At 39.5% G+C, this 15,622-nt stretch overlaps 1 protein-coding gene across 1 annotated transcript in view; it reads right to left on the bottom strand.

The window, feature by feature from the left end:
- Positions 1 to 1,306: 1,306 nt before the first annotated feature.
- The window catches only part of cdh26.1 (cadherin 26, tandem duplicate 1), a 29,115-nt gene continuing 14,799 nt past the window's right edge, over positions 1,307 to 15,622 (bottom strand). The window contains exons 6-19 of the mRNA XM_080445636.1: positions 14,764 to 14,936; positions 13,710 to 13,838; positions 13,178 to 13,363; positions 12,642 to 12,919; positions 11,845 to 11,990; positions 10,518 to 10,748; positions 9,421 to 9,642; positions 8,724 to 8,842; positions 7,657 to 7,734; positions 5,913 to 5,993; positions 4,798 to 4,905; positions 4,590 to 4,631; positions 4,363 to 4,437; positions 1,307 to 3,221 (exon numbers count right to left, since the gene is read on the bottom strand). Of these exons, the coding sequence (XP_080301762.1) occupies positions 2,997 to 3,221; positions 4,363 to 4,437; positions 4,590 to 4,631; positions 4,798 to 4,905; positions 5,913 to 5,993; positions 7,657 to 7,734; positions 8,724 to 8,842; positions 9,421 to 9,642; positions 10,518 to 10,748; positions 11,845 to 11,990; positions 12,642 to 12,919; positions 13,178 to 13,363; positions 13,710 to 13,838; positions 14,764 to 14,936 (2,093 nt within the window). The 3' untranslated portion in view covers positions 1,307 to 2,996. The remainder of the gene's footprint in view (positions 3,222 to 4,362; positions 4,438 to 4,589; positions 4,632 to 4,797; positions 4,906 to 5,912; positions 5,994 to 7,656; positions 7,735 to 8,723; positions 8,843 to 9,420; positions 9,643 to 10,517; positions 10,749 to 11,844; positions 11,991 to 12,641; positions 12,920 to 13,177; positions 13,364 to 13,709; positions 13,839 to 14,763; positions 14,937 to 15,622) is intronic.

The following is a 15,622-nucleotide window of genomic DNA, read 5'->3' as shown; positions in this document are numbered from 1 at the left end:
TGTTTAAATGTATTCAATGAAATTTGTGGGTAAAGAAAGGAGCGGGAGGGAGGAGGTTGCTGCCTGTGGCACTGAAGAAAGGCAGCTTGTATGAACCTGTGCTTTTTAAAACATCAGTAATAGAGTTGAATAGAAATGAACATGAAGTCTTAATTCATAATATTGGACAGGAAAAGGAAAATGTGCATGTGAAATATACTGTATATCAAAGCATGAATTAAACTGTGCAATAAACATACTTACACGAGCCTAAATCAATGATAAGATGCGCTCAAAAAAGAAAAAGAAAAAAAAGACGTGGGTCACGTCCTTTTTTGACATGTATATAAAAGTGTATGCCACACTTCCTGATCATGATAAGCAAGAAAGCTTACACAATGCGAAAATTCTAAAACGGTCCCAACAGTCTCAATGCTGCTAGCATAATGCTAAAGACAAGTTATACTACTTCAACTGCGCGATGATAAAAGACGAACAATGGTATGATTGGTATCTATATCAATTCCATCAAAAGACAATACATCTAAAATAGAACTATTCAAGGTAAAGACTATTTGTTTTGCAGGGTTATGTTAGGTAAGCCTGGCTGATGCATAGAATATGGGGTAGAATGACGCCTTCATACTATGATGCTGATTTAGTTAACTCCTATTAGCACTGTTAAACAAAAACAAAAATAACAAATGTGTTACAACCACAAAAATGTCATGTATTTGTGGGAGCTACTTCATATCTACTTTGAATCGACTTTCACAATGATCACACACAGTCTTCTAAAATCTCTGCCACTCCCTCAGACACAACTTCTTACGCAATGTGCTACATGTCCTAGTTTGTTAGGCTGCATTGCAACAGCTTCAATGGAAACTGCGCAGGTGTAAGTTCCCACAATGTCTAGTATACCGTTTCTCAACCATTGGTCCAAAAAATACTGTACATAATAGTACATCAGATTTAAAGAATTTGAACCAATAGGCATAGTGCGTGTGTGTGTGTGTGTGTGTGTGTGTGTGTGTGTGTGTGTGTGTGTGTGTGTGTACGTGCGTGTGTGTGTGTGGGGCTTGACATACTTCGTAGCACTGAAAAAAGCAGATCTACAAGCTCACAACACAGCAGCGGCTTATTGTGAGCTTGTAAGAGGGGTGGGGTGGTCCTCAAGGATTATTATAATTATGCTAGTGGTCCAGAGCTCAAAAAAGGTCGAGAACCACTGGTTTAGTAACAAGAGACCAAACAAATTTTTTTCCATTGCATTTCTTTCATGATACTGTAGCTTAGCATTAGATTTATTTGGCCAACACAAAGCTTACTGAACACAAGTCTTTTATTAATTGTAAAAAGAAAAAAAAAACATGTTGGAAAAAAACAACAATCAAATTAACCAGTTAAAAAAAAAAGCATCTTGAGTAGTTGGCCTTAACACTTTAACACTGGAGTTTAATATCTGTATTCAGTTCTACTACACTTTAATCATTATCAGATAGTCTTCACTTATTCATTCATTCTTTGATTCAAAGTAGTCATTTCTAAATATGCTTGCTTGATGTTTAAACTATTTAAAGTTATGTGTAGTTAACTGATGATCAAATCCCCTTTCATGCCAGATTCTCACATTAGAGTTTATGTATGTGAGATAGCATATCAGCCTCCAGATAGAATATTTACATAATATAAGAATATATAGGCAATCACACTCCTGCCATTTTGAATGAAAACCTTTTGATTATCCAAAATGGGAGCTTGGCAAGTGAACAGTACAGTACAGTACAGTACAATACAATAGCCTTCTGAAAATGCTTAATTCTATCTTTGAGTAGTGTAAATCATATATGTTTTCAGAATGTATTTCCAAAGGAACAATTGTTTTACATTAGTTAATAAATGGAAACTTGAGACTCAGTGCTCCACTTTACAAATCGCTTGCTGAGATATATCTACTGCATGTAATTATTATGTAACAAGATATCCATACATTATTTCCAAAACAGCATCAGATATTGTACATATTAACAGTCCAGACAAGTTTATAGAGGTTTAGCACATGCAACAGGACCGTTGTTCCATTAACAGTGGGGGAAAACAATTATGTAAATCAGTCCGATTTCCACTGTTACTCCAGATGACAATAATTAAAGACTGTTGGGAATACATTTGTACCATATATAGTATGGAGCAGAGTGCCTCTACCTGAAGACCAAAAACCTCATACTGTATCTTCCTCAAGCCAAGGGGGGAATCCCGCCTCTTAGGCTAGTGGTTAAAATGTTTGGCTTTATTGTCCCTTCTCACACGGGAGACCCAGGTTTGAATCTCTCGGGTGTTACATATGCAATGTTGTTGTTTTAAGAATAAACAGTGCATCCGGTTCCCATCCTGATAATAATCTGTTCAGTTAGTGACGTCGTGCTGTTGAAATCCCAGAGAGGCGGCGGTGATGAATATAAAGTATGAACCTAAAAGTAGCGACATCAAAACCCTGCAAACACGCCCTGTACACCTATGAAAACACACTCCATGAAACCGCCAGAGCATGATGTTTGTTCAGCGCACCAGTTTTACAACTCTTGTGTCTCCAAGCCAAAAAAGAAACAAAGGAACAAAGAAAAGTGTCTCGTTTCGTGGATTAAAGCCCATAAACACGGTTCTGCAGGAGAAACCAGAGCCGTTCAGCAGAAAATCCACGTTATAAAATCCCAGCAGTGCTGTGTGATATCCTCCTCCAAAACACAGATTAGTCCATAGCCTTTTCCAAATGATGATGGTATTGTCCAATCAAAAGTCCAGATCCAGCAAGGTGTTTAACCACTTTCGACCTGGTGTCCCTATTTTGGGCACGGTATTATAGGCAGAGATGTTCCAAAATTTCCCAAAACCTTGAAAATAGCTAAAATAGCATATCTACTTGCTCACAACGCGACACGTCGTGTAGATCAGCTATTCATGCCGCACGACACATCGGTACGAAAAAGAAAAAAAAATGTGGACGGCTTCAGTGGTTAAAGTTGTGTGCTCTTCTTCTGCATGTCCTGGTGACAGATGCCTCCCAAAGTCTTGAACTTGGACCCCAGGTCCTTTAGAAAGTCCAGGTCATCCAGGTTGGTGAGAGACAGCTCGTCCAGGGACTGACACGTGCTGCCTTCTCCCTCGTACGCGTACTCCTTGAGCTGGTACACTGGGTAGGTGGTCTGGGCAGGATGGTCTCCTTCGATCATGTACAGCCTCTGTGGAAGCGAACGTATAAAGATAAGGGAGAATTTTAAGGCTCACTCAATAACAAAATCAACATCTTTGTTTCAAATGGCACATGAATCAAATCCCTATTCTGGGGCCGAACATTTGCCGAAAATATCAGTCCACGAGCTGAAAATAGCATTCTACAAGCTAGGAGAAATTTGGTGTAGAGGGAAAAAAGGAGGGGGCCTATTAAAGACCCCTGGGGGATTCCAGTCATTGAAGTATATAGGGGTTAAGTGGTTAACTGTTGAATATACCGTATAAACATCTTCAATATAGATGCAGATAATATCTTCAATATAACTGGGCAATACTGGTAGCCGACAAACTTTTGACAATGCCATGTCAAAAGTTTGCTGTCATGTTGCTGTCAGTTTTATTTTCACTTGTTTTACAACTAAACCCTCCAAACAACACATTTTGATTCCCAATTTTCAAAGTTGAGGATTAATTATTCTTAAAGGAGAATTTTGGACAAAGGTTTTCTTACCTTTTCTATGATGTTATGATATCTTAGGATAAATGGTACAGTAGAAAAATTTCATAACTCCATCCTGGGTCCGCCACAGCTTAAAACGTGCGCGGATAGGCCTTGCGTTAGATCGCATATTCTAGCTTCTAAGTCTCGCTAGACGAAAATTGAAATCTCGAGATTTCAATCTCGTCTAGCGAGACTTCTGTTTTTTTTTTTTACAGTGTTCTGTCACTATGAACGTCAGATCTCACCAAACATTTTTTTAAATATGCGATCTACCTTAGTCCAAAATTCTCCTTTAAGATTCTATAGTAAATGAAAATTTCAAACCTGAATCTTTAATTTGAATGTTTGATAGTAGTTAGTAAATCTATTGTAAAGCCATGAACTGGTGATTCTTACAATATAACAGACAGAAGTGTCCTTGCTTGTTTGTTCACATGCATGACCTTCATTGGGGCTTATGTGTTATTTAGCCCATTGTCTGGTAAATCTATTCTTGAATGATGTCCCAACCTGTCTGTACAGAGGTATAATCGATACCCCTGCGGGGACCCACTGGGCTTACAACTCATGCCTGTGCCTGTTTTCTCATCCCTGGAGGCCTGCAGGCTTTCTGCAGCATGTGGTCGGACCTGTCCTGTGAGTCTTACCCTCTCTATGTGATCTGTGATGTGTTGATCCGACAGCATGGAAAACGACCGTGAATACCTTGCAGAATTATGCTGCTGTTAAGACAAAAAAAAAGCAGATGCATTAATATAGCGCTACATGTAGGCTACAGTAAATAAATATCATTGCATTTGCATGAAGATTAAGAACTACGGAGCAGTGAAGTTTACATTTTCCGTGCACACTAAATGAAAATCACATCACTCACCCTATTAGCAGTGGTCATCCTGCTTGTATTCCAAGTGGAGTACTGAAAGAATGGAAGTGAACTTGATTATAGCCTTTACACATAAGTGGTCCATCCTCGACCTGTGCAAGTATCCTAGTAATGTAGCACTTGTGCCAGAATTGTACCTGTATTAAAAGTTGGCTTATGAGGCCCTCTTGTGGACAAACGTGAAACAGCCATAACTCACCCTGTTCTGCTGCCTCCCACCCATGCTTTTCATTGTGTCGTTGGCCTGATGCTGCAGCTGCCCGCCCCCCATTGCCCCCATGGCCATGGAAGTCATCTCGGAGCTCATCTGTGGAGGCGGGAGAACATAAACCGTGCACTTTGTCAGAGGTGTTCGTATGTTCACCTGATACAGTAGAGGCTCTATGCACAGCAGCATATTGTGAAGACATTCAGGTGTTGCCAATGATACTAATGAAGGCTCTGTTCCATTCTTGGTCAAACAGAGTCAGGGTGCTGATATTGTGCATGTTGGCTCACTGGAAACACTCTGCTACACCAGTGGGTCTAAAGTTGGGGTCCAGGGACCCTCATGGGCTTCCAAATGGCCCCTTACGGATGTGTAACTCTGAGAGTGTACGAATACGGGTCCATTTGGTTCCATTTGTACACTCAGAGTTATGGGGGTCGTGGAAACCACTGTGCTATACTAAATGGAACAGAGCCTTCATTAGTATCATTGGTAACACCTGTGAAGGAAGTGATTATATGGCTGCTGTGCATAGAACCTATTCCCAGCAGTTTCAGCAAAGTAAATATGAGATATAAACTAATTTATAATGGCTTTGTGAAATTATGTTTCCATATGATATCATTCAAAAGGGGTGTAAACGTGCAGACACAAAGAAGAAAACAAACCTGCAGCACAGCACGTGCAAGGAGATGGTGACTCACCAGTGATGGAAGAAATACTCATTATTTTTTACTTAAGTAAAAGTATGTAATGTACTTGAGTAAAAGCACAAAAGTATTGGCATCAAAAATATATAGTATATACTTAAAGTACCAAAAGTAAAATCAAAATGTATAAAAAATCTTTTGAAAATAAGAGATCTATAAGCTCACAATGTGATGCAATGGGACGCGTTGTGAGCTTATAGATCTGTTATTTTCAAATAGGCTAAATCTAACAGAGTAACCAGTAACTAAAGTTTCAAATAACTGTAGCAGTGTAAAAGTACAATATTTCTGAGATGTAGTAAGTAAAAGTATAAAAAATTGGAAATACTAAAGTAAAGTAAAAGTACAGTACTTGAGCACATATGTACTTAGTTACTTTCCACCACTGTGGCTCACCATATTCTGCTGTGTCTGCTGTGCACTCTGGTACATGGATGAGTTCTGCGCCGTTACCTGCTCCATCGTCTGTCGGAAGGACTAGAGGTTTAAAGACAATTGTTAAGTATTTTCAGTCTGTCGAATGTAACCAGTGCTTCTCAATACTTAACAAGAACAAATAGAATGGTCAATGGGAAGTCTCGAACAAACTGGTACAGCTTTGGCCATAAGTCAGGATCCCAAATTGGTAAAATCTGTGTAACAACTTCAGAATTAATACGATTTCTTTGTAGATTAAATGGCTTTACAGTTTACAGTAGTGACACTGCATAATCACTATAGATACTACATAATCGATCAACTCCATAAATCTTTATATCCATCTACCGCATACCACAAACAATAATCTATGGCAGTGGTTCTCAACCAGTGGTCCGGAGACCACCAGTGGTCCTTGGGAGGTACCAGCTGGTCCCCAGCTAAATTAGTTAACATAGCGTCACAATCATTTTAACCACTTAGCTTTGGCTATTCAAAAATAGCAGATATACAAGCTAGATTTTTCGAGAAAATGTGTGCATATCCTTGAATATGTAACATTTTTAAAGCGAACATTTCAAATCTTTGCTTCTGGGGGTCCCTGGCACAAAACATTTTCAGATGGGGTTCCACGGCCAAATGTATATCATTTTAGGGGTCCTTGGCATGAAAAAGGTTGAAAACCGCTGATCTATGGCATCTTGGAAGGCATACATTACAGACTACATGTCTTGTGATCCGTACTTCTGTAACAAGGCCGGTCTGTTTTCTCCTGAAGCCTGAAGTTACACAACCGCATGTTGCAACATGGACACCTGTTGTCATGCTGTAGGTATGTCACTACACTAACTGTTTAAAGGTTAACCCTGCTAGGCCTGGTACAAATACATTGGTGTGGTTCAGTCTAATAGCATGCATTATACAGTACTGTACATTACTGTAAAAACACCACAGTCCATTGGTCACCAAACCCAATTGTTTGTTTGGTAAAGGACAACATCATCTACCGCAGGCTTTCATCGTACTACATGTTTCTGTAGTACGACAGACAAAGACATAAACGATGGCATGTATTGTATTTGTCAGTCGTTTACATACAGGGCATCGCTGCACAGACTCCTTTTCGGAAGCAGCTAATTGGCCTCCTCCTCCTCCTCCTGTGGTTTCTATGGGGACGGTTGCTCATTTTCAGCATGATGACACGTTCACAATTTGTGGAACACACACCCTGTTATGTAACCCCTGACCCCATGAACCCTAGCGTGACGTCCCCATGCTTGGGGCGAACAGTCAGCAAAAATAGCCGATCTAAAAAGCTCAGAACGCGCTGCAATGCGACGCGTTGTGAGCTTGTAGATTAGCTAATTTTGCCAAAGACATTTGTAGAGGATAAAAAGGAGGGGACAAATATAGATCCTGGGGGACCATGAATAATATATATACTGTAGGGTTTCATTGTTTAACCAAATGAGAAATGAAAACCTCAGCATCAGTATTGTGGGGAAAGCTTTTTTCAGTGAAAGCTTTCCCTTTTAAAGCGAAAGCTTTCCCCACAATAACAGAAAATAGAAAATACACTAGCATTGAGCCCTGAGGGGCTCCTGTTACCCACATGGGGTTTAAGTGGTTAACTCCCACAGACACACCGGAGGCCCCAACCATGAAACGAAAAGGGGAGAATGATAACGTAATAACATAATGACCAGTTTTTTATTCCATTTACCTGCAAGGGGGCTGACTGCTTCAGGCCGGCGTCTACCACATCCACACTGACTGGAGGCAAGAACAGAGTGGGCTCAGCCTGCAGGGGAGAGGAGAGGAGAGGAGAGGAGAGGAGAGGAGAGGAGAGGAGAGGAGAGGAGAGGAGAGGAGAGGAGAGGAGAGGAGAGGAGAGGAGAGGAGAGGAGAGGAGAGGAGGAGATATATATATATATATATATACACACACACACACACACACACACACAGTACAGGTTGTCATAATCTGCTATTTTAATTGCCTCATTTTATTGATTTTTCCTAAACCACACACCTTATGTATCTGTCATTACATCTGCTGCTATTTTTACTGCCTGATCCCACTGCTATTTTAACCACGCACCTTATGCATATATCATGCATCACCATATGTATATATTTCACACTGCCATGTTGATATCTGATCTGTTGTTCAGTCTCTGTCTATCCCTTCCCACCTTTCTTGAAACTGCATTGATGGAACTTGAACAAAACAGTGTTACTTTATAATGAGAGTGGAGGATGGAATCACTACTTCTGGTTCCTCGATCGCTGACAGAGCACAGAAGCAACAAATACAAATGATCAACAATAGTTGGACTTGCAGCGCATCAAGCCCAGCTAGATTCAACCAAAGTTCAACATTGCTTTAAAGGACCATATGACATGTTTAGCACAATGACTATAATTCAAAGCATGCCATAGTTTATTTTGTATGAAATGAAACATACTACACACATATGTAAAAAATGGTCTTATGCGCTATCTATGTCCTGTGAATAGACACGGCATGCATTATGATATCATGCATATTTATATAAAAACTATAGAAATAACAATACACAGAGTCTCTGTGTATTGTTATTTCTATAGAGACATACAGTATAAACTCCACACACAGACACACGCACGCACGCACACACACACACACACACACACACACACACACACACACACACACACACACACACACACACACACACACACACACACACACACACACACACACACACACACACACACACACACACACACACACACACACACACACACCTCTAATGCAGCACCGCCCCCCTCATCATTGTACTTGATCAGGGTCTGGTTGCCCTCGTCTTGGATTGGAATGTTCGTGAACTTCCTCCCACACTCACACATGAAGGCCAGCAGCAATACTGAAAATGAGATGAGACAAACACATGAAGACCAACATCAACTACTGTACTGTAGATCAGCGCTTTACAACCTGTGGGCTGGTGGCCTTTGCAGATACTGCATGCGGCCCCCCAAATAAATGGCAACTTAGAAGTATACTATGTTAGTAGTTCCATTGATCCAAGCCAGAACACAAACATTTTAGTCTTGGTTTCTCCCACCATCTTACGCAGTGTGGCTGTGTATATAGGCAAGTAGTGAAGGCGTGTACATAGGTTCTGATGCCTGACAGCGAGTCCCATGTTCAATTCTCGATTCCACTCCCCGACTCTCTCTCCCTGTTTCCTGTCTCTATACACTGTTTGTGGACTAATAAAGGCAAGAAAAGCCTGAAATAACAATCTTACAAATGGATAAATTAACACTGAATATTTGAGTATGTATGGCTTGAAGGTAGAAGAAATGGAAGAGCTGGGAGACCATGACCAAAAACTTAATAAAGTACATTTTAGTATTATTTATTAACATACTCTAACATGGTTATGATAATGTTTTATTCACTAAACAAAGCATGTAAGATGGTCATCGGCCGACTCACTCAGAAAGAGGAGAACTCCTGTGAACAGCAGTCCTATCCCAGCTGGTCCCATTTGGGTTGATAGAGGCAGGTCGTCGCGGCACTCAGTGCCTTCTCCACAGTCACATATGACCACCTCTAGAGTCTCTGGTGTCAGCATGCCCTGCTGCTCCTGCATGATCAGGGGCACAGAGTAGTTCCCATAGAGGAGGCTCCTCAGGAGGATGAGGCCAGCTGCTTCACCTATTGGATGAGAGAGATATGTGGTGGACTCATTTATCACTTTCAACCCCGGCGTCCCTATTTTGGGCATGTCATACAGTAGGTGAAATGAAAAATTGTTTGATTTGTTCTGCTTCAATTTCCTTTTATACCAGATCCACAAGCTCAGAATGCATCGCGATGCGACTCATGAGCTTGTAGATTAACTTTTTTTATATATTTATTTTATTTACTTTACATTTAATATTTTTGTATAAAAGAAAGTATAAAATAGGGCTAATGTAACCTCTGATTCAACAAGAGTCTACCAGAATGCACTGCAGTGGTATTGTATGGTGCCATCATGTTGCTCTTTGCAGTGTGCTCGTGTTTGTCTTGTCCCTCTGTGTTTTGCTCATGTGTATTGTACTGTTTATACACCAAGCACACACACAAAATAAGTGTAATTGAAATGGAAGTAATGGATTGAATCTGAATCTTGAGTCTAAAAGCCCCAGTAGTATGAACCATAAACATATAGGAGCCAAGGGAGAAAGACTTAACTTGACTCCCTGTCTTTGAAGGATAGAAACCAAATCTAAATGTTGGATTAAATTGTTAACAATGTCAGCCTATTATCAAATTAGCAAGAATAGGAGAATTTATGTCCAAAGAAGACTTGAAAACATATCCATGCATTTATCTCCAACAGATTGGACTATTGTAATGGCACATCTAATTCAGTATGCAGCTGCTAGAGTTCTAACTAGAACTAAGAGGGTAGAACACATTTACTTCAATTCTCAGATACATGTATCTGCACTGGCTTCCAGAGAGTCTGACTTCAAAATATCACTGCCACAGGACAATAAGGATCAAAAGTTATGGGTGAAGAACAAGACTGAAGCTCTGCTCACCAGTGGCAGGGTCTAGTTTCCAAGTCTTGCTGAGTGTTTCGTCGTCGCCCCCCAGGGTAAAGGTGAATGGCCCAGCGTAGGGTTCCATATCTAAGTCCTTGGCTGGCACCATGATCTTGCTCTCCTTGTTAACACACATGATCTTTCTGTTTTCCTCCAGAATGGGGTGGTTGTCATTGATGTCCCCCAGGTGGATGAGGACGGTGCCTGTGGCTGTGGCTGGAGGCTCTCCTGGGAAACACAGGGGACAATTTGCAGCATTACGCTCACTCTCCACTCTATTTTGTACTTAAGTAAAAGTACCAATGTAGAAATACAAGAAGAGTTACAAGTAAAAGTCCAGGATCCAAAATTTGCTTGAGTAAAAGTACAAAAGTTTTGGCATTAAAATATAAGCACTGAAAGTGAAAGTACTCATATAGCAGAATGTCCCATTTCACAAGTTTCCAAATGTATAAAAATGCTTTGAAAATAGCAGATCTACAAGCTCACAACGCGTTGTGAGCTTGTAGATCGGCAAATTGCCAAAGTATGTAGGTCTGAAGTTGTTTTGTAATAATAATCAAAATCTACAAAGTAACTAGTAACTAAAATAATTGTACAATATTTGCCTTTGAGATGTAGTGGGGTAGAAGTAAAATTATTGAAAATTGGAAACACTCCATAAGTAAAAAATACCTCAAATGTGTACCTCAAAAAAGTACAGTAGCCTACTTGAGTAAATGTACTTTCCACCACTGGATCATTTGCAGCATTATGCTCACTCTTCACTCTTTTGTCTTTTCATTGACTGATTTAGCTTTATTTGTGTGCAATTCACACGAATGTCGCTGTCTGACTGCCATCTCACTCAGTCAGTCACTGAGTGATGAAGTTATAGCATTGGTCAGCCAGTTGGACTGACAGTGAACTAGATGTGGCAACACACACCAGATTGTAGATCAATCGTCTCTTTTTTATCATGGGGTAAAAACAAAAATCTAGTGCTGAACGAACAATGGTGTCTTGTCTGGAAATGATCACTTTTATATTTCAATTGTGGTCCAGAAATATATATATTGTTTTGACCCAGTTGATTACATGTAATGCCAGCATTCTGTCATGTTCTGACCATATGGTGCTTTGCTGTCTTAGCTGCAGTACCAAGAATTAACTGGGAGATATCTGTGTCTTTTGATGTACTATATTCCCAATCTGTGGTGCTATGGATTGGTTGCTTCGGTGATACAGAGCGTTGACGGACTTATAGCACTAGTAATCATTGCATAAAGACATTAGATTAGGTTGAAAAACTGGAGTACATTTGAGGTAATATCATATTTCATACCATTGTCTACGGCAGTGACTAGGACTTTGTAAGAATTATTGCCATCAAGTAAGGGTGATTCCCGATCCATCTTCTTAGCTGCTTTGATCTCCCCTGTCTTCTCATCAATGGAGACCCACCCTAATGGGTCGGATAGCAGCTTAAACCTGAACAGGGGCAATCAGAGAAAGGAGTGTTATCTTTTGTTTTTTTAATATATTTATCTACTAGTGATGGAAAAAGTACTCAAATTGTTTACTTAAGTAAAAGTATCAATACTGCAATGTAAAAATACTCTGTTACAAGTAAAATAAGGTATTCAAAATGTACTTAGTAAAAGTTCAAAAGTATTACATGTACTTAAAGTACCAAAAGTAAAAGTACTCATTATGCAGAATGTCCCATTTCACAAGTTTAATTTCACGTGTAAAATGTATAAAAATTAATTGAAAATAGCAGATCTACAAGTTCACAACGCGTCGCGATGCGTTGCGAGCTTGTAGATTTTCAAATTGCCAAAGTATATAAGTGGTTTTGTAATGATAATCAAAATCTACAAAGTAACAAGTAACTGAAGTTTTCCAATATTTGTAGTGGAGTTTAAAAGTACAATATTTGCCTCTGAGATATAACGTAGTAGAAGCAAAAGTATTAGTAATTAGAAATACTCCAGTAAAGTGAAAAATACCTTAAATTGGATAAGTACAGTACTTAAGTAAATGTACGTATAGTTACTTTCCACCACTGTTTTCAACTGCCACAATTTTTTTTAACTGTATATGTTGCAGGAAACAGACACATGTACTGTAGTCTCCAACCTGATTTGGTCGACGTCAGAGTCCTCGTCGGTGACCTGGGGTTTGAACAGCACTTTCCCTGGTTCCTCCTCCTCCTTCAGGTAAATGTTGGCCTGGTTGTTCACAAACACCGGCGGATCGTTGACGTCGATGACTTTTATTGTGATGTCCACTGTACTGGGAGGTGGCTCTTTAGCTGTTCCAGCTGGTTTCTTATCAGCGTCGCACACAAACATTTTCTCCTGATTCTTCACTCCAATCTGCAACTTGGTGAAGGTGGTCCTCTCAAAATCCTTCCCCTGGAAAGCAGTGACAACATGAGGTTTACAGCCACATAGCTACTGGTCACTGGAAATGTGACTGACAACTGACAAGCAACAGTTAAGTTCTCACATTGATACAAAATAAAATTAAGTGTTCCTTTAACTGTTCTTGACTTTCTTGCCTCTCCTGTATTTCAACCTTGTTGCTGTTGTTTTTCTATAACACCTTATCTTATCTTATCTTATCTTATCTTATCTCATGCAGTCTGCGGGAATCAAGAGAAATGCATTTACCTTGATGACGGTCAGGATTCCCTCGTTGGTTTTGGGGTCAGTCTCTATCTTATAGTTAAGATCCTCATTTCCCGTTATGAAATAATACTCTGCATTCCAGCCAGGCGTGTTGGGTTGGTCTTTGTCCTCCACCTGGATCCTCAATACCTCTTTATTGACCTCCATCTCCATCACCTGACCTTGGTACTGAATGAACAGAAATGGAAGTTTCCTTTATCATAATGGACATGATAATAATATATCATAATAATATTATTAATTATTAATTAATTAATTAATTAACAATAATAATAATAATAATAATAATAATAATAATAATAATAATAATAATAAGGGTAATGATAAGGGTAATGATAATGATAAATGTAATAATAATTATAATTATAATTATAATTATAATTATAATTATAATTATAATTATAATTATAATAACAATAATGTTACTGGTCAAGGCTTTGTTCTCAAGCTGTGATGTTTTTTTCATCACAGCTTGAGAACAAAGAGTCAGTTATGCATGTAATATAAACCTTACCTCCTTCATCTTGAAGGTGGGTGCATGAGTGTTGGTGTCGGTGATGTACAAATTGACGACAGAAGTGGAGGACAGAGGTGGTTTTCCATGATCTTTTGCTTGAATGATGATTTTGTACTGGCTGGCTTTCTGAAACACCCCCCAAAAAATGAAAGATTTACTAGCAAACATAGCCACGTAATTAGCATCCATGAAAACAAACTTTATGTGATTGTTTTGGCAAACCAGGGGGAAACAGCCGAGTCAATCCATGGAGCACAGGTTAACGATATACTTATTTGACCAGGGTCAAATGTTGGCCTAGGTCGAGCCCAGAATAGGGACACTGGGGTTCATATGGAAGGTGAGTAGTTTCTCGAGCCAGACTTTTGACTTTTTAAAAGAAAATACTTTTAAGAAATGTTCGAATTGTTTTTAATTGATGAAAAAGTTGACTTTATTTGTTTAAACTTTTTAATGTTTTGAAATAATAATGGAAAATAATTAAATGTAGGAACCAAAACAATGGGATATTTACCTGCAACCCACAAAGATTGTTTGTATGTTTCCCAAACAGCACTGTTTGGGAAACTGGATTTACAATGGCAAACAGACAGTTCTGTCTGCTCTGCTCCACAGGACAGTGGAACAGCCCTTTAAGATAAATCCATAGAACCCAGATTAGAGGAAGCTTAAAGTGATAGTTCACCCAAAAAATTACTTAGTTTCTATTGATTAGTCACCCCATTGAGACTTGAATTTATGGATGTTTTTTTTGTCGCATTCCTAAGCCAATAATTATCAAATGGTCATCAAATTATTGGCTTAGGAATGCAACAAAAATAAAAAATCCATGAATTCAAGTCTCCATGAGGTGACTAATCGACAGGAAAAAAATCATTTTGGGGGTGAACTATACCTTTAACACTCTCCCCTTCCCATAAACCCTTTTAAAGACATTTTATGTTTCGTGTCATTTGTCTCCGTATGAATCATGCTCACGCCCCCTGGGTTGCCACAGTGTGTATGTATATGTGTGTGTGTTTACATATGAGTATATTCAATAGAGCCTCACATCATGGTCAAAACAGCCGGCAAAGCGGAGTTGTGCCGTTCTGCTGCCATTATGCTGAAACACGTCCAGTTTAGGTGTTTTGGGTTCCTGGGAAAGAACACTAATGGTGACGGTGGAATTCTCTGTCTTCTCCTGGTCCAAGTCGTATACTTGTAGCTGCACAGGCAAGAGCCCTGAGTGGCCACACAGCATAGGAAGCAAAAACAAACAACAGGGGAGAAAAATAAGATGGAAAACAGAAAAGGTTTAATAATAATATGGTCCCAACTCCTTTGGGGTGTTTTCTTTTTCTCACAGTACATTTGCACATTAAAATGTGTCCTCTGCATTTAACCCATCCTAACTCTTAGGAGCAGTGGGTGCTATAAATACAGCATTCAGGGAGTTGCAGTGGTGTAAAGTAACTAAGTACATATGTACTCAAGTACTGTACTTAAAGGTTTAATGACATTCACTTTTACACCACATTCAAAGTCTTTGTCCTGGTCCTTCAAAAGTGTACAAAAAGTTTTAAGTGAAAATTCCATTCCAGTGATCCATGGCAGGTGTTTTTCTCTCACATTTCTAAAGCCTTTTCAACTGCAATGAAAAAATAAATCTTTGCCTGCGGGTGTCGCTGGTGAGGGATTTTGCCTGTCAATCATCGCCTCTGCTCCGCCCCCCCCCCCAAAGGAAAGGATAGGGGAGGGGAGGGGCGAGGAGGAGAGTGGGCGGGATTAATCGACTGTGACCTCACTGTCGAAGGGCCAAGCTCAGATTACTTTTCAGCCTAATTATTCAGAAAACCCCAGACCACAGAAAATCCACTGAATGTTCTAAGTTCAGGTTTTTTGGGTGTAATTGAGGTCATAAAACCCCA

The sequence above is a fragment of the Gymnoscopelus braueri genome (assembly GCF_963280865.1).
Source record: "Gymnoscopelus braueri genome assembly, chromosome: 12".
Classification (NCBI taxonomy): Eukaryota; Metazoa; Chordata; class Actinopteri; order Myctophiformes; family Myctophidae; genus Gymnoscopelus; species Gymnoscopelus braueri.
Note: the sequence above shows the minus strand (reverse complement) of the source record. Positions and strands in the feature narration are given on the sequence as shown.